Source organism: Accipiter gentilis, chromosome 23 (assembly GCF_929443795.1).
Source record: "Accipiter gentilis chromosome 23, bAccGen1.1, whole genome shotgun sequence".
Classification (NCBI taxonomy): domain Eukaryota; kingdom Metazoa; phylum Chordata; class Aves; order Accipitriformes; family Accipitridae; genus Astur; species Astur gentilis.
The window spans coordinates 19,033,188-19,059,688 of NC_064902.1; the positions used below are offsets into that span (position 1 = coordinate 19,033,188).

Here is a 26,501-nt window from a genome sequence, read left to right on the forward strand (position 1 = left end):
CCCCAACACGGTTTGTGGGCTTTGAGCTGGGACACGTAGTGACCAAAGGGCTGCAATCATGTCTGGGCCGTGACGTGGGGCACGTCCCTCCAGCGCCGACCCAGAACCACAGTTCGTTAGCAAGGCAGAGTCCGCAGGGCTGCGACGACTTACAGCAGAGCTGGACCTTCTCTGTTCTTCTGCCAACCTACAAACCCATCCAACTTCTCACAATAGTGGAGAATACACTTTTATGAGGCAAAGTTGGCCCTCGGGACTTCCCTTCTTGAAGGGACCCAACCTCACACCCTGAGGTTCGGACACACCATGCCGTCCGTCTGCAGCTGGAGCAAGTCTGCCAAAACGGACTTAAAAGGCCTGAAAGTCTCTGAGAAGCCACACGAGGGAGGGTGGGGGGGGGGGTTCCCTGCATAATTGTAAGATAAAGCATAAAAAAATCCTAGAAAAATGTGGAAGACCTGGGAGAAAGAGAGCACAGCTCCTTGCACGCTGGATGCCTTCAGACAGCGCAGGCTGGCACGCGGCAGCCCAGATCTGCTGACTGCGTGCCTGAGGATTAGCATTTGGGATGATTCATGGCTTCAGGGATAATAAAAGCCTCCGATGATCCTCCCCCTCCTTCCACAGAGTTCATTATCACTTCATCTGCACCGAGGAGCCCAAGCACATCTCCCCTTGACCTTCAGGATCACTTTCCCAAGCCCGCCGAGATCCAGCCGTTCCCCAGAGGTGACAACTCCAGATAGCAGGAGCGGCGGTTTGAATTATTACCTGTTCCTGTTTGGTTTCACAACAAGGCGATACAGAAATCACAGGGTAGACAGCCCCGGCTCCAGATGTCCAACCATCTACGCTATCTACCAGCCAAACACACCAGCGTCGTAGCTGGCGTGTCCACGGGCGGTTCTCATCAGGGCAGGAGGAGGACTCGGCTGTCAGGACAGGGAGGCTCGCTTGCATTTAATCTGACCTCTGCTACGGAGGGGGCTTCTCGACTGATGGTTCTTGGCATAATTTCACTATATAAACTTAAACCGCCCAGTCAACGGGACCGAATGTTTTTTGGCAAAAGGTTTGTTTATTCCCCAGGAGGAAAATATAGGAAACGCTCATCTCGAGTATTTTTCCACTATGGAGAAGAATTAAAGAAAACCAGCAGACGGACCCTTTCCTTCCTATCCCACCCTCTAAACGGAAGTTTTCTCTGCAGCAGATATCGAGCAGAACTTGAAAGATCTGGGCTATGTAAATGGAAATCTACATCAGACCCTCCTCATGCCGAACCTCAGTTTGCATTCTTGGTACTGTACGTATTTAATTTTCTGTCCCAACACGAACAAACGTCAGGCAAGATGCTGTCCCAGCAGCACACCCTGCTCGTCGGTGCCACCTCCGTGGAGATGGAGGGACAGCTTGTCTCTAAAATAACCAACAGCAATATTTAACCATGTACCATGCTATGAATAGGAGTTCCCACGTTCAAACTACTATCTCTAGCAGCAAACCAGGACCGATCCCACACGCCTCCTACAACCCGCTGACGTTACAGTGCAATTTTAGGCATCTTGCTAAAACCCCACCAGAAATCTGGGAAGGAACCAAGCCAGACTACTGTGGCATGCTCTGCCTAAAGCACATTATTGAAAATTAAAAAAGACTTACATATTTATGCTCCCAGAAAGTGCATCTTCACAGCTTGTAATTGAGTGATAAAACACTCCCTGCTAGGCAAAGATTTACAGAACTGTGCTAATTAGGACCATTTGTCAATGGCTACCCAGGCTTTTCTCTGCGCCCACTGCCAAAAACTGCTTATGCCTGTTGCTAACGCAGGTAAGAGCTTAGATGTAATAAGATGTGGTTAATGAGATTAACATAAAACGTGAAGAGCAATAGACACACCCAGAGCAGCAAAAGCAACATATTGGACTACAACATAAAAGCTTATCAGCCCACACCATCTTTGTAAATATTAACGACTTGATAAGGATAGGACTTCAGACAACTTTTAATGGACTAAAGCGATGGCAGGTGTGTCTGCCTCTGCTGAATCATGTTGGTAACACTTTATAAGGTAGGAATTTATCACTGGGGAAAGTACATGATATATTGATTTTCCTCTATTCTCAAAGCCTCTTGACCTCACATAAATACCTACTCTTGTGTTGCTACGTGATCATTAGAGTAAGTAAACTCCTGGGTCTTTCTGACTGTCACTATGTCATATTTGGTTAATTCTTGAAATGAATTTTAGGCACACCGCGGGTAGAATTTAGAGTGGCCTTGTTTCTAGAAAATATCAACCAACCTCTCAAGTTAACCTGAAAGTTATCTCATGGACGCCTAAAAATCAGCAGATGCTTCTGGAGAAGCGCACATGAGATACAAGGAAACATGGAGCTTCACAGCTAAAGGACAATACAAAATTACCCTGCATCATAAAGACACTTCAAAAACTTTCCATTAAGATTTTTCTTCTTACTCTGTTCAAGGTCTTTAGAGCTAGCAAAATAAATACATAGAAACAGCACACAATTGAACTAGATACTTGAAAGTTTGACAACTTAAGTTTTCAGAGGGCTGGTCAGGTTACTTGGATGATGTTAGTAACGGTCCAATTTCTTGAGAATAACCACTGAATTCCTTTGCTACGCGATTACAAGCAATGCTTTAACATCCCGCGTTGGTGCCCACGCCCCAGCCTGGTCCTAAAGTGACTTTCTGAAGTGACCAGGCTTAGGGTAGCATCACCAAGGTGCTCCCAGTATTTCACACATTCACAGATGAGAGCTGGCAACACGGACCATCACACTGCAGCTGGATTGCTTCAGTAACAGGTGCCTTTTCTGTAGGCTTTTTTTTTGTTTTAAAATAAATGAAAGGGCAGAGCATGGCAACCTCAGGCTCTCATGGAGGTTGGTCTGCCTTTCAAGGTACCACAAGAAACAGGTGTGAGGAGGAAGCAGCAAGGCAACGGAGGGGAAAAAAATAATAAAGCGGGGTTAAAAGTGCAAGAGAAAAAAGGGGAGGAAGGAAAACAGAGCAGGGAAGGGATGGGGAGAGCCGATGGATTTAGCAGCTTTCGAGTATGTCAGAGCAGCAGGATCTTGGCAGCAGGATTTTGTAATGTGCTTTCTGACAAATCCTCTTTTGTGCCAAGTGCCAGACGTTTCCCATCATTTCCCAACCTTTCAGTTTATGGTCTGCTGGCACGCTCAAGAAAGTTATTCTTCTATTGAAGGAAGACCAAGATCTGGAAAGGCCATGAACAAGGGGCTCCCATTGGCACAGGACAGCCAGAGCCGAACTGTAACCCCCCCCAGCCAGCGGGGAGCTTTGCCTGCGGCAGGGCTGCAAAGTCTGCCGCTTCAATACCCGATAGGAACCACCTGCTCAGAAAGGTATTTGAAGGAGCATTTGTAAGAGCCTTCCAAACCCTGTACGTGAAAAGGAACACGATAAGCAGCGCAGATGGCTTTTTCAACACCAGGCTTGTTGTACATCTACGCCGCGGCCGTGCTGTGGATTCCCACGCTGTGCTGCAACAACAGCTTTAGTTTCACGGCTCGAGAGGGACTTGCACCAAACACAAAGCGCGGCCGGAGCTGGGCAACCCTTCCCCACGCTTAGCACAGGCTGGACCACAGCCTTGGACCCCTGGCTCTGACCTCCAGCTCCAGCCCTGCTCCTTTAGGCTAATTTCTCCGCTTCCCAAGCCCTGCCTGATTTTCAGGATGAGCGGCAGGTGTGCCTACCGATCTCACGGGGGTTTGGTGACCCTACTCCTTGGCTTTTGGAAGATGGACCAAGAGCACCAAGGGAAAAGCAACATTTCTCATATCAGATATATGCACGCACCTCTCTGAGGACATGGGGACCAGACAAACGAGAACATGAGCTGCTCCCAGAGCCACCTGGGCAGATGAGGCACCATTTGTCTTCCCACTTTGCAGACGAGGAACGGGGTGCCGAGGAAGCAGTTCTGCACGGCTAGAGAAAATCTGTGACCTGAACCTGCCCTAAATTCTCAGGTCTTCTTTTAAAGCTCTTGAAGTGAAATATGAATATTCTGAACATAAAACCCTTCGGTCCTTGAACACCACACCTACAGCTGGTAACAGCTTACGATCCCATGGATCTGGTACAGTATATCCACATTTACAGAGCTGCTCAGCCATACCGACAGCACGCATTACAGTGCTTCTCTATCAGACCAGATGGGAAGCAGAACAGCTCTGCTTTACCTGGGGATTTACTGCAGAGCAAAAGATGACTATTCACAGTTGATACAACATTTGAAGGATCCCAAACCCTTCCTCGCAACAACAGACTGTTATTTCTAGCATTCACGCTTTCTTCCTGTTCACACAAAAGTCAGCTTAGCCATATTAGTTGTGGGGTTTTAGCATGTCTGAGTACAGCAGCAAAGTTTAAAGCTTGTTATCACAGTCCTGCGTGCTGATACAGAGATACATGGAACCACAAGAAAAATAAAGTATCCAAATAACGATAAAGACCTGACAAATCCACAAAAGCAAAAAAGCTGAGGCTGAAAAGCTGTCGTAACATTTCCTCAAAGAACAAAATACACCCTACGTGATAGATCCCAACCACCACGGGAAGGAAAAGCAGAAGAGATTTATTTTTGCTTTTTTTAAAGCGAGAATGTTGTTCGGAGTCAGACCGGAGCCCAAACTCCCGCTCGCAGCTGACGGTGCAAGGCTGGAGAAACTCTCTGTAGACCTGACAAAGTTTTCCAGATATTCAACAGAAGGGAGGTGAATACATTGTAATGCAAAAGCCATGAAATTTAATTTTACGACAGGAAAAGGCAATGTGTTTTAATGCTTAACCTGTACTTGAGGGAATTTCTAGGAACAAAGGGGAGAGCATCTTGTACCTAAGGCTGTGGGTGCCACGATGCTACTCCAAGCCTAACAGCTATGACAGCAACATGCCTCCGACTTGTCCCCTGCGTGGGAAACAACTTGGGAGATGATGAATTTTCTAGCACCACACTTGCCTTGTCTCTCATCTGCTTTGGATGCAGAGCACAGGCAAAAGCCCTCCCTTGGTGGCTGGGTTGTACCCACTATAGCACTGCCTCTCTGAGTTAAAAGTGCCTTAAATGAAAAGCAAAGCAAAGCAAAGAAAGGACTGTGGAGGGACAATTAAAGAGGACAAAACACGCTGCCCCTCAGGAAAATGTATGAACATCATGCATATGAAATCTAAAAATGTGTGTTCCTTACAAAACTGCCATAATTATGTGTAAACATTAAAAGTTACACTGCCATAAGCAAGCAGTAAATCCCATTAGATCAGATTATTAAATTACTGAAAACATCCTTTTTTTTCTCGCCATCTAATCCTTTTTGCTCATTTCACCCACAGTGCTTCCACCTAATTCAGCCCAATTCATCTGCTGCATAATAAGTATACTATATCAATTCCTTGAGAGCCCTTACAGAACTGATTTAAAATAGGAAATTGTAAAAAAAACACAAACCATTAAAATGACATCATTGCAGACTATGTATGCTTTGGTCTGCCCTGAACTACGTGAATCTACAAGAAGCACCAGCAGAAAAAAAAAAAAACCCTTGCTATTAAAAGTCTAGCCAAAAATTAGGGTCTTAACTACATATTTTTTTGTAATTGCACCTGGTTTACACAGTGAATTTCCACTTTTTATTGAAAAATAAACCACCGGAACAGAACGACATTTTCATCTCAGAACTGCTGGCGAAGTGCTCAGGGAGATGGAGTTCAGCAGCTCCCTGCACAGCTCTCCTCTGCCTGCTGCCTTCCCTCGACTACCCCTTCCTCATGCTACACTGGGGTGTATAACCCCAAAAATGAACTGCAGTGACTCATCAAGAAAAACAAGTCTTGCACACTGCTAGAGAAAAATTACTGCAGTTTTCAACCAGCTTTCTTTGAAGAGGGTATAAAATTCAATTAAGCAGAGAGCTCTTCGGGAAAGTGGGTATCTGATACCTGTCAAGTAGGGGAATCATTATCTTTGTATGAAATATATATCAAACATGACTTTCCCTAAACTTATTCATTCACTACCTTGATTCATTAGATGTTCCCAAATAAAGTGAAGTAAGTAATCAACACCCACAGCAAGCAGGCCCTAAGTTAATAAATCTTTGCTCATCTTGTTTCACATTAGTTCTTTATTGCAAAAGAGTGAGCTCAGGAAAGCACACAGCTGGGTTTGACTGAGAGAGTTAATGGTTCAGGAGCAAGTGCCTAACAAGGTATTTAAAGAAAAAGCGTGCAGAGCCGCAGCTGAAAGGCAAAATACACAATGACTCACTTGGCAAACAAGCAGCCGTGGAGCACAAGGAGCACAACCGCCACGCCAGTGCTGAGCACTGATTTACGGCGAGGCAGACACAGCCCACAGGGAGCAGCGGGTCACGCTAGAGAAAGCCTCTGCAAATATCAGTGCATGGGCATTTTAAAAGTGCACTTGCATGGAAAAGAAAATAAAAAACTAAAGCCCAGTGCTGCCTATGACAGGCAGGAGATGGATGCCCCGAGAGTGAATCCTATGGTGACCCACCAGCTCTTTTGTGTCACCCACCGATACACGTGGAAGAAAACCCTCAGGGGCCGAAAGAAGCACCCAGACTGCGCTCAGGTCTTTGGCCTCCATGTGAGACCAGCGCCGATGTCCCCTTGTAACCCATCCCAATGGTCCTGGACAAGAGCTTCCAGTCAACGGTTCACAACAGGTCTTCCTCCTCCAACAGGGCAGCCTAAGAGGAGCAGGTCTGTGGAGCAAAAGGGTCCGTGCCGGGGACCCGACACCCACGCTGTACCCATTTCAGGGCTTTCTTTAGGTCAACTCCAGCCCGGCCCCGCAGCCTGAGCACCCATTAGTGGCTGGCACCCATGAGGTGGGCTCCATTCACGCCACATGGATCCACCTTGAGTCCTCTGAGACCTCTCCAGGATGCAAACCAGAGAGCTGAGTAGCAACAACTGGGAGATTCGGTCCAAATTTATGTTTCTGCTCTGATGCCAGCCCTGGCCATGGCCACGCCTGGAGTTTTGGTCATATGAACCTGGTGAGACTTCCAAAAACAGGCTGGACAAGCAGCCTCCAAAAAAAACAAACAACCACCCCAGGTGTGTCCTGTTTCTGAAGCTACCTTAAGTCCTGGGGTAAGCAGTACAGTGAACAGGTGCTTTGCTATCAGACAATTATTAACTTCTTCCAAGCAGCTATTTTTTAGCACTGCCCACGTTATCATTTCCACATTCTTTTCCACCAAGAGATTTTCCAATTTGTTTGGCAAAACAGTCATCTTCCCAAGCAAATGCTACCTAAAAATCTAAGACTGATAACTCACTCCTAATTAGGAGCAAATTGTTAATACCAGTTTTCTTACCTAGACCAAGCACTTCATTTTTTCCTCAGTAAAGTTTTTAAATTCGGGAGTTTCTGAACCAATTACTCCATAGCCACAGCTTGAGAGGTATCTTTCACACAACCCTTTTCCTTTTACAAACTGTGTTTATCACCCATGTAATGATAAACCCCTGTGCCTCGCACATGTCAGCTATCAGGAATTCATTATTTTGTCTGTGTTATGTTATACCAGTCGGGAGTTATCTTTGCAGCCCACAGGCCAGAACCAAAATCGAATGCGTCAGCTATTTAAAGAAAATGGAAGCCCTCCTCCAGCAATTTAATTAAATTTCAGGGAGCATGGCTGGGTTTCAGTACTGGAAATGTTACTGAGGAAAATATGATCCAAGATTATCAGTCAGAAAATAAACTTTTTTTTTTTAAAGTTACTTTCCTTATATAGTCCCTGTAGCTAATCTGATTTTAATAAATGTTCTTCTAATGCTAGAAGGACAGCATTTAGGACACCTCAGTTATAAACTGTCTCTTTTATCAAGCGACAAAGAAAAATAATACTATATGCTATTGCATAGCATTTTTGAGGGCAGACGCTTAGTCTGTAAACTAAAAACAGCTAAATCATTTATTTCCCAAGGAAGCAAGACTTTATATGTTACATATTTTCACGATGAATAATTACCAGACTGATCTATTATTTTGCTTGCCTGTCAATTCATTAGGTCTTTTTAAAATTTAAATAAATCCTTAAAATAAATATAATTTGGACTTTTTTTCCCCAAAATTGAACCATGCCAGAACCTACAACTTGAATTAACCTTTCTGTTTAAAACCCTTGTATAGAGCTTAAAAAACTAGATTTTGTAAAGCCAGGGATGCTGCTTTTTTTGTTCTCGCATTTCCAAATATGAGAGTGGATGAGTACAATTAACTAAAGCAGAGTTTCGAAACTACTATTCATGACTAATACTTTGCCTGAGGTTCTTCTTACAGGAGCTGGAGAAAAACTGATGGGAATTCAGTCTAAACAGAGAAGCAGTCAACTGGAAGTCATAGATGAGTCGTGAAAAGCAAACATGAGCAGAGCGTTACACCCCTCCTCTCGAGGAAAACGTGCCCAGTCGTTGCACGGGAGGGCAGAGAGCCATGGACTTGCAGAATCCCAGACTTGCTGGGAATATCAGAGCTGCAAGACTCTGGGGAGGAACCGCTCTGCCCAGGGCAGCCCCGACACCGTCCCACGTACCGGGGAGCAGAAGGGCTCACCGAGCATCCCTGCGGCATGCTCTTCATCACATACAGGGGGTAATTATCTTGGCTGGGATCACCAGTTCGATAAACAGGAAAAGGAACTGGGTGTGCGGTGAGCTACACCGGTCGTGGTCCGCTGTCGTCTTCGTTAATCATTCCTCCTGCGGGCCGCAGTCATTTTAGACCGCCTTTGAGAAACCAGAGCTGTCCAAAACAGGCACATGTGCAACGGACATGCTGCGGGTGCGATTCTGAAGCACGTACTTAAGTTTTATCAAGATGTTTTAAAAGCCAGGGTCCTCTCAAACCGGGACTTGGGTAGTTTATCTTACATAAAGCCTCTCTCCGAACGATAAGGCGCATACCCTTGTCCTAACAGCCCAGCACAGGACCTCAGGGCCCAAACCCCAAAGACCCTGATACTTTCACACTGTCAGTGCTACCAGCCTGCAAAGTGCCTCCGGAGTGACCTTTGTGGGGGGAAAAAAAAAAAAAAAAAAAAATCAAAAGTTTTTACTTTCTCCAAGCACCCACACATCAGGTTTGCTCACTGAAAATAAACAGATTTCAAAAGAATGTGCTCACCCACTCAGCACAGGGTAAGGGAGGGTGTTTCTTGGGAGATTGCTGCTCTGTGCCATCAAGACGTTATCTGAGAATTTGAGCGGTGGATTGAGAAAGGGGTTACTGCAGAGCCACAGGAGTTTGAAGTGTTCAGACCCTGGTACTGATCTGCCTGTCCCCGGCGGGAATACCGCGCAGTGACCCCACCGCAGGACGTGTCCCCATGGAGCAGCTCCCTACGGGATGCGTGAAAAATCAGCCAAGCAAAGATCACCAGCATTGTCTGGACTGGCCCATTTTTTCACTTCCAGAAAGCTAATCTCTAGGACTTCAGGCAATTCCTGTATTTACCGGGAGTTCATGCAGCACTAATCCTATATAAAAAAAATTAACCCGTGTGTTCTCACGCAAGCAGAAATGGTGCAAGAGCCACATTCCAGAAAGTGATTCAAAGTGGAATTGCCAAACGACGGCGAACATTGAACACGCCAAACCCAAGACACCGCAGAGGCAACCGCACTGCACCAGCAGCACCGGAGCAAGGACGTATTCTTTGTGTCACGGGCGAGTTTGGCAGGGGAGACCAGTCCCGCAGTATCTGTTAAGATACGCCGGTAATTAAGCCAGTGCTTTATCAGCGGTGGTCCAAACGACCACTTGTGATATGTAAAATGAAATTCCTTCACTTCTGTTGCGCTCACTGTGCCTGCGACAGCTGGCCATGCTCATTTGCTACGGAGGCATAACGTATGTTTTGTTTAACAGAGGGAACAATTGCTGCAGCTATTTTCATTGCAACTGTTAGGGGAAGAGCTGCACTTGGAAATCCCTCTTGTAGCAGAGTATTCTTCCCTCCAATTTTCCTTAAATACTTTTGAAGGTAACCACGGGCAATCCACTCCTTCCAACGTGCCCGCAGAGGCATGGAAAATAACCACAGACTCGGTTCTTGGGCATGTGAAGCAACGCTTACAAACCTATTTATGGCAAACGATAAGGAGTCAGTGTTAAGTTTAAACTACATAAGGGGGGTTTTCACCACAAAGCCAGTTTTTAACCTTAACCCCTTTTTGCCCGAATTGAGAGCATGTGCCACCAGTTGCTACAGCTTAACAATTTACTGGTCAAGTGAAGGGCAGTTCTCTGGTTATCTGTGCCTAAACTGAGTTAAACTTAGGCTGCCCCTGTGAGATCAGGCAAGATAAGCAGTCTTTCTAGAGAAAAATGCAGCACACTACAGCTACGAGCAATATACTGCGGGTCACAAAGCAGGCCTGCAGAGTGAATAAGAACAGAAATTGTCTGTACAGCCAGCCCATCCAGTTGAACTTAGTCACAAGGACATCTTTTCCTCCTTGCAGGCGTGAGAGCACGCCAACAAAAAGGAGGAGGAGGAGGAGGATGCGATGGACTTCACAGAGCGCGTCCTTCAGCAGAGGAGGGGGTGGCACTAGGAGAAGAAGGGGTCTCGGGCAGCAGCACTGGCACTTACTTGACAGCTGCGCACCGAAGGAAAAGCCGAGTACGTCACTTTGGCAGTCAGATGCGATTTGCTCCCCGCATTTAAGTAGATGGCTCTTTACCGAGCATTTTCAAAGCATGGTTCTTGAGAGCTGCTGTAACTAAAGTGGAAAAACACCTCTCTTCCTACAGGAAAACTCGGCAAGTAGTAAAATATTAACGCGACCAAAGCCAACCTTCTGCATTTCTATTTGCTTAGCGAGCTGTTTCTAATTGAAGGTCTTTTCCCTTGGTTCTAACAGGGCCGAGCGCGACCCCACCTCCTCCCCACGGCCAGTTATCACAACCAGCGTACGGTAAAAAGCGATCTCCAAGGGCGAGCCCAGCCTGACGATGCAGCTTTAGCTGTCCAAAGCCCAGCAACCGGGTCGCACACCAGCTACAACACAACTGTCGGGTCAAGTGCGAGAAGGGGGAGGCCCCCGCGGGGCAGCTGCAGAAGAAAGCGGCTCATTGATCTCCGGCACGGGCAGCTGACGGGCTCCGCGTCTCCCTGCACGTGCTGCCGCGGTACGGGCAGGGTTGCAGGCAAGGTCGCCCAGATGCAACCCAAGCCGCAGTACAAAGTACAGGCTTTCTGGTAGGGAAGAGTGGGAACTTTCTCCCCGTGCCACTTGGGCACCCACGTTTGGGGAAGGGAGCGAAGGAGGACGGCCTGAAAAAACTGTTTTGACTCAGAGCCTGCTCACAAAAGGCATTACTCACCCTGCCAACTCAGATTTTAACCAGCCCAGCAGCGCATTTCACTTTCTTCAGCCACTGCTCCCGGCTGGACTTTACCCCCATTTTTGATTGTTTGCAATACAATGCCAACACAGAAAAACACATCCATCAAGCACGCTAGTATTAGAAAGGAAAATGTTATTACCTGGAATAGTCCCCTTTAGCTTCCTACAATTGAAAAACAGTGACAGAATTAAAACATGATCTCTTCAAAAGTCCTCGATTTTCCCAGCATTGTTCACTTCCCCACTCCCACAGCTCTGTGGCCAGATCCTGACCCCAGTTACACTCAATGCAAAGCACGGAGGCTGCCTGCACGTATTCAAGAACAGAACCTGGCCCTTTACGCTTCCAGCTGTAGATTATCCACCTACACCGTAAATAAAACCGCTTGCAAAATGGGGATGAATTTCATATTGCAAATCGAATGTCGCTTTCACCGCACAAAAAGTGAAATACAATTCTTTCTCCAGCTGACCACATCCAGCTAAAGGTCGGCTTTACAGGCAGGTCAGCAGTTGAGAGAAACTGTGCTCACTCGAGATGAAAACAACAGTTCAGGCAGATCAAGCCACTGCAGCTCTGCTGTAGCATTTTGTCGCTGCAAACACAGTGAGGAAAAAACCCAAGATTTTAAAGGTAGCATTTTTTTCATAGAAAATTGTAAACAACCAGAATTTAAGTCTGAGTACAGCAAAACGTGATTAAGGAGAGGAAAAACTGACATAACGTATTTCAGTGTGACAGAGTTATCAAAAACGTGTGCTCTGAGAGATTTGCAGGTATAATACAACAAGTTCAGCCACAGTACGATACTCTCTTCTTCCCAGGTCTCCGGAACATATTAAAATTAGAGTAAGTGATAAACTGGATGGAAACCTGCCTGAATAATTGACTTCCCTTGATGAGCTTTTCCTCTTCCCTCTTTCAATTTAAAATTCCTCAAATAAATATTTATTTCCCCTGCCTATGAGAAAAAAACAGTTCCCAAGTTTTTAGCTTTTCTCCCCCTCCCCCCCCCCCCCCAGCTACAGAGACTATAAAACAACGCTGCACGGTCTTATCTTTATAAAGGGGGGGGGGACGGGGGACCCAGAAAAAACAGCTGAACTAAGTCAAATCCGAGCCCCCGGTATCCAAAAACCGACCCAAAAGCAGGAGGAAGAGGCGCTTACCTGCAAAATCAGGGCTGCCAACTTGAAGACGGTCTCACTTTCCACTTCAATCTGCCCCTGTACCGAGAAAAAAAACCAGACCGTGAACCACCCGCTCCCCTCCGGGACCCGCACCGCTCCGCACCCCGCGGGGGCGGTCTGGGGACCCGCCCGGGAAGGCGAGATCCGCCCCGGGGCCGGAGTCCCCTCCCCACCACCCCCTTTTTGTGAGCGTCTACACGGCAGCAGCAGCCCTTCCTCCTCCTCCTCCTCCCCCCAAAGCCTTCTCTCGCCCTCGCGTGTTTTCTTGGCAAATCTGCCCTTGGCTGCGTTTGATTTTGGGGAGCTGCTTCGCGTTACTACAAGGACCTCATCCTGCGCGCTGCAAGAAAGCGCACGGGCAACTTGCCGTGAAGCAGGGAGACAAGGTTGACCGAGAGGTATTTTTATGGTTTGAAGCACAGCAGCTCTTCGGGGCACCGAGTTCTTTGTTGCGATGGTGGTACGTGCACACCTGATGCTAGATAAGCGATGCTAATCACAAGGAGAGCATAACTACGCTTCCTTTGCCCCACGCAGTCTGCGTCTTACAGCCTTCAGCTCTTGTAAGCACGCGGGAGGTGTAGTGCAGCGCTCAGGAAAGCCGCACGGACGCCCACGCTGGAAATAACCCGTGGCTTAACCCCACTCCCAAACCAGTCCTGTCCTGACAGCCCTATGCGCTCGGTGACTTCAGGGGCGCACAGCTGATAAATGCCAAAACATCAAAACCACGTAAGGATCCTTTTTTCTTGCTCGCAATCGTTCAAAGTTAGTTTCTTACAGTAAAAACCCTGGGGTCGGTTCTATACTGGGACCAGCAGTTAACACTGGAAGAGTAAAGGAGATGCACTTACAGCTGGATTCTTGCGTTGTCAAAGTCAGCCTTTGCACCTACCGCATCCTGCAAACTGTCTATAAAGGACAAAACTGAGCCCATGAACACAGATTATTTTTTTTCCTTATTGGTCTTCTGCAAGTGAAGGTAGTGGACATGATGCCACTGAGATTCTAGCACACCTTCCATCCCCAGGATGTGCTGGCTGAATGAGGGGACAACGGAGACCAAAAACTGAAATAGTGCCAAAACCAGCGTAGCAGGAAGATCTACAAAATCACATACAGATACAGGAAAATGACATCTCAAAATATATAGGGCACATCTGGAGCTGAGCTAATTTACTACAGCTGCAGGTCTGGCCCACAGAGGCTAAATTCAAAAGTGAACAAACAAATAATTCAATTCTCATGGAAAGGAAGGGTTTTTTTGCCTGCTTTGTCAATAAAACATTCCAGCAGCAGCACTCCCCCAGGCTGCTCCCCAATGGCAGACAAAGAGGAATTTCCCCTTCCCAACAGGTGTGGCAACAGCTATGCAGAAGTAGCCTCCAAAGCATTCCCAGACATATTTTATTAGGAGAGGAGGGGCACATCATGAATTGGGAGGAAGAAAAAAAAAAAAAAAGCTTCAAGTTCATCCTTCCTTCAGATCTCTTTCATGTTGATGCTTAAGAGAAAAGCCCAGAAACTCTTCACGTGGGTGCAATTTTAAGGTACTTTGTTACTTCCAGGTCTCTATCAGGTTAGTCTTTGTTATGCACATCTGAGCTGCCTTTTTTGAGCTTAAATTGCATCTGCTCAAACAGCCTCGGAGGCCAACTGTGGCAGTGGAAGGATTATGAGAGATCAGGTCACCCCAGCACTGCTCTCCGCTGCACCGGCAGGCAGAAAACCCACACGTGAGAAAAATCCCATCGCAGGGAACCTCCGCTCAGCAGGAAAGACGGGCTCTAGTTCAGCAAAGCTGTCCCTGGACCACAAAATCAGGGAAAACAGGGCCAGAAGGGACCTTAAAAGCTCCTCACGAAGACCATCTCCCTGCCCCAAGGCAGAATCAGCTACATGCGGCTCATCACCTTTTAAGCATACGAGAAACTCATCGAGATTTAACTATCCAAATGCAATTCTCACATCAAAGGTCCTCTTCTCTTTGTTGCTGGCTCCAAGAAAAACTGCAGCAGCGAGTCTCTGCTGACCCATAGCAGTAGCTGCTGCTGGCATTACAGGGGCGTTTGGGACTTAATAACCCAGCACCTCTTCGCTTTTCATCTTCAAAGCACCTCACGACCATTAACTAATTAGCAATAGTAATTATCAGGCTGCTCTTCAGTGTTTATTTACTCAGTCCTAAATACGAGCGTTAAGAAACTCTGGTCACTTTACTAGGCTGCTGCAGCGTTGCCACGAAAGTTAAAAGTGATCCCACAAACCACTTCATTTAAGGTTTTAGGAGGCCAAACAGGCTGAAGGGGGACTGCCTTCTTCAGGTAACGAAGTTTCAGTCTCTGCTTTCCTAGGCAGGGGTTTGCTGTGCCGATGGCCTCAGTTTCGAACGTGTTTGCTTAGAAGCGGTATTGAGGAGCGAACAAGTAAAAGGGTCCTCCCTAACCCGACCTCTCTCAAACGAGACACTGAAGGGTCTCGACCAGAGCAAAAGGGATAAACGGGACACCCCAGGTGCAGGGCTGCCACCGCGGCTCTCCAGCTGTGGCAAACCTCGGAACAGGGTGAACCAGCCCTAATTATTCCCACGGATCACCAGACGGTAACAGTGGCAGGAGACTGGTGCCACTCTGAGGGAAGCTCTGCACCAAAAAAAAAAAAAAAACAAACCCCAAAGAGCAATCAGGAGAACCCTTACCCTTTAAAGGGGCTAAAATGCAAAGAGATGCAGGGAGGCGAAGGGAGTGCCCCGAGATCGTGCAGTAGCTAAGTAGCAGAGCAAGGATTTGAAGCAAGGGATGCCAAAGCCCAGCTCAGCCTTTCTCTAACAGACTAATGCTATGCAAGTGACAGTCTCGTGGACAATTCCCTCTGAGCCTGGAATTATTTTCCATCATAATATAACATTATTTGCCATCTGGTTCCCCAGTTGGCCATTGCTATAATGTAATCCAGCCCTGGGCCGTCAAGGAGTTTGGACAGCCCTTGGCTCGACACAAATCCGCATAGTGATACATGTCACTCAGGAGTGCAGGACCGCGACTCTTCCCACCCAGGCAATATTTGGATTTTATAACCATCTTTCTGTCCCTAAGGCTGGCAGATGGGGGTCTCTGTTTTAGCACGGCTTTAACAGCAAGGTCAAATTTAAAAAAAAATAGATGGGGTAAATGGCTGTAAGAAAATTCATTTGTAATGCCTGCAATTGGGAGGGTAATTTAAGCAGAGACTTCAGCGAGCAGGCGGGGGGCCCTGGGAGCCAGGGCAGCGAGTGCTCTCACGGCCACGTGTTGAAGATGAAGATGGAAGGTTTTCCTAAGATTTATCCCAAGTGGAAACAAGGTCACTAGCGCGAGGTTAAGTAGATGGATGCAATTCAGATAATGGAATCTGAGTCTTCTACATTTTAGATGTAAATAAATTTAAACAGACTAGCGGGTGCAGTTCCAGGGAGGGGATGAAACTGATATTATTCAATTAGAGTTTGCACAGGGACCAATCGTTTTAACCAGCGAGACAGATTCGGCCCCTTGTGTAGCTCTCGAAAAGGCCACTATCTTATATAAACACTACATTTGGTCCAGCGGATTCAGGTGGTGGCTTTTGTCATACTGACAAACATCAGAATAATAAAAGGTTGTAGCAGATGTCCAAACCGGGTGGCAATTACTGTACAGCGGGAATAGGTCACTATTCCTAAAGACTAACTCCTGCCTTCAGCGCCCATGGGCAGAATTTAGCCCCCGATTCAGATGGCAGCTCAAGTCTTTTGCTGCACAGACACAGACTTATGTGATAAAAAAAAATTAAAAAAATCACAAGCTCAGTTACGAATAGAGCAGTGAACCCTCATTAGACACAGCAACAACACTAGAGTTTACTGTCACAGAGATACAAGTCTGAAATCCTGATGAAAACACAGATCAAGAACGAAGATAGTCAGATGAGCATTAACTGTGCTAAGCAAATCTTTAGACTGCAAACTCAGATTAAAACAGCTTAAAAAAAATAAGCAACGTTTAACTCTTTAGGGCCAGAACAAGAAATGCAAATGAATATGCTTTCTTCAAACCACGTGTAACCTCCAGAGGTTAAAGACTGACAACAAAAACGCTTCAGCTGAAGATTTGACAACTGAGATACCAACACACCTATTCCCTCAGACCAAGCCCTTCAAAATTTCATATTAACCAACGACGCCCCCATATACACACACTATAATTGAATAGCCTCGAGACAGCCACAATATTGAATATAATTACCTGTGATTACCAAAAGGTGATTAAAAAAAGCTGAGAGAAAGAAGGGTGCAATTAGAGGGAAAGGAAGGACCCAAATGTCTATAACAAGGTATTCAAACCGAGGGAGGCAATTAGCTGGGTGTGGACGCAGCACAAGTGAAGAACGCGATGCCAGCGCCCCTGCCCTTCCCCAGCACCGCTGCCACTTCCCACGAGCGATCCAGCATCCCCGCGATGTGTCCCGACAGCCAGAGGATACGAAGGCAGGTCCCTGCAATGCAGAAAGTTTAGCAGCTTTTCAGCATTCAAGGCTTCTTTGGGAGCGGAGGCTGCGTGAGGCAGCCTGAGCTCCCGGGACGGGCTGCGGCGAGGAGGGTTGTTGGCCACAACCTGTTACACGACACAAGTCGAGCAACGCAGGTGGAACTAGGTCAGGCAAACGCAACAACTCGCTCTGTCAGTGTGGCTGCACTGGCTAATTACACCAAGGAGGCAACCAATGGCAGCAAACGAATAACCATCCAACTTTAAAGCGCCTGTCCCCATTACCAGCATTCACACCTACATCTCAATCCCAGTGGTGTCACCTGCTGTTCGCGCTGCCCTGCGATGTACCGAACGCCCCATCCTCATCCCATTCCCTTCTGTATCAGAAGCTCCAAACTTCGCTGAGCATCTCAACTGGGAGCAGTTTCCCAAAGACAGAAGTGCTGGGCTGAGAAAAAGCACAGCAAAGCAAAGGTCCACCTCCAGCACATTAGGGAGAGAAAGTAAAGCACTAAACCAGCAGGAGATGCAGAATATGAGCCCTCAGAGGAGCACATTAGAGGCTGGTCCTTCTGACCCTCCTCAAAAGGGCACTTCGGATTTTCACTTGTGCCACGCTTACCCCATGGGGGAGCGCAGCCTGGATGGCTCAGGAGGCCTCACAGCTGCTTCACAGCATTTAGATGGTCCATGACATCTTTCATTTCAGCCGCTAAGCCCCACAGCCCTTTCTAGCCACACGAGGGCACGACCCAAGACCAAACGCAGCTCAACGCACGTACAGCAGCCACCACAGCTCTCTCCTGGCAGGACCTGCTGCTTCCCACCTCAGCAGCTTAGGCCAACCCAGCCAAAAAAAAAAGGTGATAGTGCCTCATAGTGAGCAAAAGCTTCAGGTTTCTCTGTTACGCCCTTTATTTTGCTGTCTCCGCCAACCACCCTCATCCATCTCCCTTGCTTGCTTTTTGTGCTTCAGCCAACACTTAGATCAAACTCCAGGGACAGCAGGAGCTACTCTGAAACTTGTCTGCACAGTTCAGCGCAACAAGAGCACATTTAGTGCTGCTTTTTTTGCATCAATATAAGAGTAAAAGCAGAGAATGGGGCAAGGACATAAAGACTTCCCTGTCTGCAAGCCAAGTATATGGCAAGTGTCATTAGACTTAACATGTAATCAGAGCCTTTCGCTTTCCTGCCCCAGCACCACGGTGAGATACCCAACACGTCCCAACAACAGAACAGCCTGAGCTGTCACAGCATCTTCACCCTGTGGCCAGGAGATCAAAGGGGCAAAATTCTCCACTGCAATTAAAGCCAGTAGTTAGACCCAGGAGGAGATGACTGCATCAAGAGACGCGCGGTATGAAACTTTGGCCGCAAACCAACTAAACCTTCATATGCGATGGGCCAGCCCAGCTGGGACACAACCTACATCTCCCCTGTCAAGAGCCTCAACAGGTCCCGGAGCACCATCACCATCTTTACAGCAGGCAGCCTCGGACCAGCCTCAACCACTCTCGATGGTGCTGTGTGGAGTCACTTGACTATATCCACACCACGGCCAAGTCCCTCCCCAAGCCACCAGCGCAGCCCCACGTGAGGTCTCATGGGGTAACGAGTAGGGGGGCCCCATGGAGATCTGCCAGTTTACATCAGCACGGGGGTCCCGTTTCCTCCCCCTGTCACATTTTGTTCACAGGCATAACCATGCTCCATCCTTCTCATCTGCTGCCGCACTGCTGGGGGGGTTAGGCTATGGAGGAGACTACCAGCACCCATGGAAGATAACAGCCCTGAAGGTGGAGAAAGCCAACTGGTCCTGCTGGTCATCATCCTGGGCTTTACACGGGCAAGCTTCAAGAGGAGAACAGCAAATACAGAAATGGACAGAGCGTATTTTAATAGCCTTGGCTAGGATCAGACTACACTGTGTTACAAGGCTGCATGGGAACGCTCCCCTCTCCCTCGAGATGGGGAAGAATTAGGAAATATCTGTTATAAAACTTTCGAGAGCTCTCTAATATACGACCACTTCGCTCGCCACGAGCTGGAAGCCAGCCAGACTTTATGCTCGCACCAGGGGTCTGTTTCAACAGCTCTTCTTGGTAAGCACTGGTCTTCAGACTGCCAAGCGTTCACAAGCACTGCTGTTCACAAAGCTATCAAGGTTACAGACTCCTCTGAAAACTTCCATTTCCTTTAAGTTTTTTCTTTTCTTTTTTTTTTTTTTTTTTTTAAAGTAATTCCTACAAGTCCTTGAAACAAATGGGAAATTAATAAATAAACCCCCGACACCCAAATACAGTGAGGAAAAAGGGAACACGGCCAACTTGACCAAGATCTTAGTTTACAGAATGTATTTTAAGGACTGGCAAAGAGTCAATCGTATGGCTGTGGAGCTATATGGAGGTTAGCTCCAACGCATAATAAACTTGACAGTGCTTCGCTAGCCAAGTAGGGTGTTATTTTTCCAAACTTGGCTGTTTTGAAAGAAGAAAAGGCTGATTTATCTTCCCAAATTTATCATCAACATATGCGTGACCAGTTCCGACCCACCTCCTTAAAAGCATCCCAGCTATGGTCACGGGCTGTGCAATAACACACTGAACGTGTTACAAAGCTCCCCTATCCCTGTGCAAACACATCAATTCTGAGATACCCATTTCACCTGAAACCAAGCGCTAGGCTTTCACTATTTTAAATTCCAGCTGTACAGTAGATTTCAGAGATAGCTATAAATCTAAACCCAGCTTCTTAAAGTCAATGACAGGAGAGAAAGCTTTTAAATTGAAGCTGTCACTGCTGAAGGTTTTCAGGCAGCAGTTCTCAAAGCCTTGAAAAAGAGAGGCACGTAAGAAAACACAGCCCAGACATACACAAAGCATCCTTCTAGCCTCTGCGTTCTCCCAAAATACACATGGATAAAAGAGCTTTTAACTAAGTAGCTGGGAGGCCCTTCCATAGACATGGAGATCTAAGTTTTACCAGCTCCCAGCTCCTGCTTGGTGGCCCAAGCTGTTCCTGGCAGTGGATACAGCTTCTCCAAGCTCCAACCCAAACAGCGTGGATGCTGGAGAGCAGGAGCCAGGCAGCTGGCTGGACCACACAGGACTGAGAGGGCCTGGGGACTGCAGCATCAGACCGGGGGAAAAAAAAAGTAAAAATGGGCAGCTCGACATGAAAGGAGGGAAGGGCAAGAGCACTGGCAGCATTTGTTTTATCGGCTGGAGGCCAAGGTTTACGCACGCAGCAGCGGTGAGGAAAACACTGGGTGCTCTTATGAGTGGAACAGCAAATGTTGCATTCAGTTCATATGCAAGGAGACATTGGGAAGGGCAAGGCCAGCAAGAGCTGAATGGGTCATGTTGGCAAATCCAGCAGAAATTTATTCTCCACATGGGTAAAGCAGCGTTAACGTTACACCGTGCAGAGGGAAGATGCCGGTGCTGATGCAGTGGTGGGTGAAGATGGAGGTGCAGTGGAAAGGAGCAGCCACGGACGCTTTGCGCTTAGTGCACAGGGATTCCTCCTCCAGGTGCAGAACTGCAACGCTGCTAGAACAGGAATTTTGTTGTGAAAACGAGGTCTCAGTCCTCTCGTGCTTTGGAAAAAGGGGTCTGCCCTAGCTCGCCACAGGGGCTGAGGGCAAGGCAGAAGGGATGGCGCAGAGAACACCGCAGGTCCCAGAGGCACAGAGGAGCTTTGACTGTACAGAAGAGCACAGAGGTGGGGGAGTGGGCAGGGAGGAGAAAGAAATACATTTTTGGCAGCAGAGATTTCATTGTCTATCTTGCCCTTTCTTTGCCAAATTGTCTACAAAAATTGCAAAATGCACAAGCCCCGGATTCTTCCAGCCCTTGGCAGGGGAAAGTGGTACCCGATTTGCAGAAAGGAGCAGAGAGAGTTGGAGGAAGGAATGTGAAGTTGAAAGGTGAGGAAAAGCAGCATGACTGTGCACTACAGAATGCCAAGCCAGCCTTTACCCTCTTTGGAACTTTTCTGCAGGTTTTTATTCCATTATTTATTATTCAGCATCCATATTTTATAATTTATCATATAATTAGTAATATATTGAATATGCTATATTATTTATTCTGATATTTTATTCAGCTGCAAGCACAACCTCTTTGGAGTCATCTGGGGCACCATTCTGGATTGGGGCTTTTCACACAGTGTCACCTATGGCGAACAAGCTACTGTGAAAACTTTGGAACCAGCTTTGTGAAAGCAAAAAACATGACTGGCTTTTAGGCAATCTTATCCACGCAGGTCTTCTCACACCCCAGGTATTGCAGCGTTTATCCTCTGAGCCACATTCCTGGCCCACACGGAGCAGAAGCTTCGTGCAAAGATCCAGGTTAGGATACAACCCTGGTAGGACGTCTTCCAGCACACCCTGTGCATTGAGGAACAGCCCCGAGCACGTTTGCCGGGTATACGTTGCTGCTTTTTGAGACACTGGGGTTTCCTCACTCCACGAATGCAGCAAGGAAAGGGGGGGGGGAACCAGAAAGAAAGAAAAAGCTAAGCTGAGGCAGGTCTAACCTCCTAGAGCTGCATTAACAACTGAGAAATGCCAGGGAACATTCCTCACTGTCATCAAGGAGCATCAACCACTTGCTTCACCAGAGCTGGGGATCTGCTGGTATTCCAAAGCCGACACCGCTCATCCTGCAGGCTGCGCCTCCTTCCCCGCAGCACCACGGAGCCGACGTGCCATGTGAACGCACCCAAAGTGCCTTTGTGCATCCTCTCGTCCACCTCCCGTGGGCTTAAATATGAGAATTGGTCCTGTGTGCGCTTCACACGCTACTTGAAACCTAGAGACTGACGGTAAGTTTACCAAGTAGGATAAAATATTTTGAAAAGACCTAATTATAAGGTTAAAAGCCACTGGACCAAATGCATCTTGAAAGTAAATAAACTGGCTTCTGCTGAAGCCGGGCTGCGAAGCCGCCCAGCACAGAAAGGGCTGCAGGCAGAGCAGGAGCTCTCGGCTTTCGTTACGTGCCGAATCGCTCGTCGCTGCCCACGGAGATCCTTCTTTCGGGAGGAAGCGATGCTCCTTGTCCCTTTGCTGCCCACAGAAACCGGACACAACAGAAAACCCTCTCTGCTTCTGGCAGTTTTGCTTGCAGGAACAGGGAAGCTGGCACTTTGGGTTACTACCAATTAGCATGGACACCTCGCAAGCCACGAAGGGAAAAACATGAACCAGCCTTTATTCAAACCTCTCCCAGCTCCCGAAGCCCTGAACTCAACGGGATGATGCACAGTCTTATTGCAGCACTCCGTGCATCATCAGCGCTTCATGTGCTATCAGCACTTCATTTCAGTAATATGAAATTATGCTGCTTGAATAATAATATTTATCCAGGCCAGAAGCGACTCCTTATTGGTTTGATGACATGTGTATCTATGATCAGCGAGGGAAGTTTTTTATGCTAGTCTTCTCCTTTGTTTCTTCTTATGCTTTATGCATGCTTTATGCATACACATAAACTTGCACCCAAATGTTTTAACGTTGACCAGCATTTGTTTCAATAGCACTGGCATTTTTCACATCCCATCCTAAAACCAGACCCATTTTCCAGTTCCAAAATTATTTGTACTGTCTGTCTAGTTAAACTGCTCCAGTTTTCCCTGAAAGGATGACTATGAGTTGCCAAGACCCTTCATTTATAAAATAGAAGATATGTCAAATGGAGATTTGCTTTTTATTAATCTTAACCAGTGAGGCTCCAAGTTCTTTTCAAGCATCTTTAAAACTTTAACATGTTGTAAAAAGGTACCAATTTCCTCCACTCCTTCCAGAAAGCAATTCCTGTACAAAGCACAGTCACAATTTTGCCATTAACCACTTTCATGTCAGGTTTCTGATCCCATCATAAAATAATGAATACTGGATACTGAATAAGAATCCTCTAAAATATGAAGCATATTAAAGGTGAAAATTTTGGCCAGCTACACTGAGCTCTACAACCAGCTAATGATACAGAATTGTCTTCCAAGAAAAGGCTGTAAGAAATGAGTGACCCTCTCTGACTGAACCAGGAGTAAAAAAAAAAAAAAAAAAGCACCAGGTGCCTGAGTTTGACATTAACTGGAAAATCCCAGAAACATCAGGCATTGCTAAAGTTCATTGAACTGCAGCTGCTATTGCACCGCCAGTTATTAAGGGGATGGCAAAGGTGGCTGCCACACTATTCTTTTTTCAGACCCAGGTGTATCTGCAGCGGATCAACTTTTTTTTTTAAGATTTTGGCTACCATATCATGAAATAACTTCTAAAAATATATATTTTACCAATTTGAACATTTTGAGAAAACAGTGGAAGCTTCTTAACCAGAGAGTAAATACAGAAAGTATTTTAACAACTAGCTTTGTTAAGATTTATTACTTTACTACTTTATAAGATTTATTACTTTACTACTTTACTGAATTAAGGCAGGAAATCAGGGAACTAGGAACAAAGTTCACAGCATAGGACCTTCCTCATGGGTCTTTCCTTCTGGAGACAAGTTTGACTCAAGATCAGTAAAGAGATGCTTGCCTTGACTGTTTGCTATGCAGCGTACAGAAGGATACGCCACAGAGACAGAACCTACCTGCAAAGTTACAACCCAGATTTCAAACAACTTAAAAGCTTTTGAGCATTTAAGACTTATTCTAGTGTGGTGAGTACACAGTGGGGCTGTGAAAACGGGACAAGGGAACAGTCATCGTCTTCTTCCAGTTGCTTGAAGCACCAGCATTTAAGTGAAGGAGGCGATTAAGCACACGGAGATCTCAATAATTCAATAAGATCTAGAAATCAGACACAGCTCCTTGCAAGTTTGCAGGACTGTGTGTGACAGAGGAGCAACAAAAGGGAGATGCACAACAAGGTGCTCTGAAAGATGCTGAGCCTTACCTGGTGTACACAGGACTTGGCATTCAGAAAGAACAGCTCTACCGTAGTTTTGTCCTTGAGAAAGGAAATGCTTTCAATGTAGAACCTAAAAAAAAAAACCAAAAAAACCCACACAGTTACTTTCTTGAATAGGTCTCATCTTCCTCCCAAATCATTTTATTTCCTCAATGTTTTGTTCTCTAGCAATAAAATGGCACAGAGGAACTATGAGCTACTGCACTTAATTTCCTGCCTATTAGGAGGGAACAAGCAGAAAATCATGGGCTGACGGCACACAAGGAACAACAAGCTCCCTGTTCAATAGATCGTAGGTATCTGATGACTCCTCATCTAGTTTGAAAACCGTGTCAAACACTAAAGGAGCAAAGCCCATCCCTCCTATGCAGATAAAGCCACAGAAGTGGAAAAGGTAACTGCAAATGGCATGTTGCAGCCGGTCCAGCACTGGACTGGTGTGCTGGAGGAGAGGGGCCGGCAGCAGCCCCGCAGGACGGTCTTTCCTCCAGGAGCAGAGAGTTAATGGGCTGAAAGCCATTAACTCTGCTCCAAGCAAACTAGGAAAAGCAAAAAAACCCAAAACAAACACCAAACCAAAAAAAAAAACCCCACAAGGAACACTTTGGGGTCAGCTCCATCCCATTGGGCACATCCATCCTAATGGCAATGGGACCCCCAAAACCAGAGGTTTACACAGAAGGGCTGGCAACTTGTTCAGCCTTACAGGCACCACTCTGCACAGCGCTCGCTGCCTTCCTCCCCATCCCTGCCTTCCTCTTCCCAGGGCCACGGGTGCATCAGAGGCACACACCAACAGAAGCAATCCCATTACTGGTTACTCTGGCCCAGCCAAGGTGAGCAGATGGGTCCCAATTTGTTACAGAGCTACACCAAACATCGCGTATGCCACTGGCACTCCACAAAATTGCACACAACCTGTCTGTGCGCTTCTCTGACTCACTCGAGGCATCAAACCAAACAGCGCTGAAATGCATTAAATAGTGTGGAGAAAACATCTATAATTTGAGGAGCGCAGAACTGCCAAGTCAGTTTAAAGAGAGACAAATTTGTGCAAACGTGGTCCTGTCAACCCTTCAGCTGCTTACAGAGGATGCATGCGTTGGGTCCAGACTCACCCACACTATGCTAGACAGAAGGTACACTTTTCTTTCTAGCCAAAATTTGGGTCACCACCACCACTGCCCAGGCAGTGCAGACCACACCAGGGCTTCTCAATGTCTTGCCTTTGATAGGAGGGCTGGATGCCCAAAACAGGGCACACGGCCCACTGTGTTTATCAGAACCAGGCCAATCCCTCCCACAGCCCCACAGTGCTCCTAAGGCTCCTCAAGCTAAGGAGCCTCAAGCTCCAGCCAACTGACTCTTGGTGTAGATGATTTGCAAGATGTTGGAAGAAGTCCACAGCAGCAGCATGGAGCACGTGGTAGGAAGCAGTAAAGCTACCAACTACTGCACTTGCTAGGAACATATGCAGTATTTAAGCTGTGACTCGAGACAAGCAATATGTTAAATAGTATTTTTTTTTTTTTTTAATATTTTGCATTCCTACAGTATGTTCCATCAAATTAATTTTAAAGCACTCCCCAGAACGTGTCTGCAGGATAAGGAGATACTTTTCCCATTTTACAGGCATGTAGCCTGTCCAAGGCACAGACCCAAGCCCAGCAGCCTGCCCCAGACGTTTGAAAGGCTATTTTACATTTCCATGCCTTGCCTTTCACTGAGAACTGTAGGAGCCACAGGTATTTCCACCCTCTATTGATCACACCTGATATAATTTTTTTTTTTTAACAGCTTTACTAAACTTCACTTTAAATACACTTGAGTGTTTCTCTCCAGAAATGCAGAGCAGAGGACAGGAGCCTCACTCTTCATCCTTTCCCAGCTTGCTGCCAGCCCAGCCCTTCACAGCATGGACCTTCCTCCGCCTGCTAAAGCTTTCCTCCCTCCACTGCACCAAAAAGGCAATTATCCTCAACTAATGACCTCATTTGCAATTGCGGTTTCTTTCAACTAAGGGTCAGACATGGCTGACGTACCCTCAGAAGCAGGATAGTACCCCTAGCTCTGAAGAGAGCTAGCTCCCAGTCACTGCTGGTACATAGCAGGAGACTGTAGGATCTATGGATTTGGGGAGAGGGCACTGGGGAGGCGTCGGCTCCTGCCCCAACCAGGTCTGCCATGGTGAAGGCTGTACGCTCTTATCACTGCAATACAGATGGGGAACACTGGACCACAGAGGTAATGATGTTCAGGGGACGGCAGGCATGTTTGGGAACACCATAAAGCGTATGTTGTGCTTTTATTTCCGATGCTGTCAGCATCCTTGAAACTAGAACGACACTTTTAGAAGTCCTAAATCTGCATTATAGAGTCCTTCACCAGCTGTGTATACCATATGAAAACTTGCATGACTGGAT

The 26,501-nt window shown here is 46.8% G+C and overlaps 1 protein-coding gene across 2 annotated transcripts in view; it reads right to left on the reverse strand.

Moving 5' to 3' along the window:
• The window catches only part of FRMD4B (FERM domain containing 4B), an 85,334-nt gene that overhangs the window by 31,719 nt on the left and 27,114 nt on the right, over nucleotides 1–26,501 (reverse strand). For both annotated transcript variants that reach the window (XM_049826848.1, XM_049826849.1), the window contains 3 exons: nucleotides 24,064–24,148; nucleotides 12,622–12,678; nucleotides 11,592–11,614 (listed from right to left, as the gene is read on the reverse strand). In XM_049826848.1, coding sequence (XP_049682805.1) covers nucleotides 11,592–11,614; nucleotides 12,622–12,678; nucleotides 24,064–24,148 — 165 coding nt within the window. The remainder of the gene's footprint in view (nucleotides 1–11,591; nucleotides 11,615–12,621; nucleotides 12,679–24,063; nucleotides 24,149–26,501) is intronic.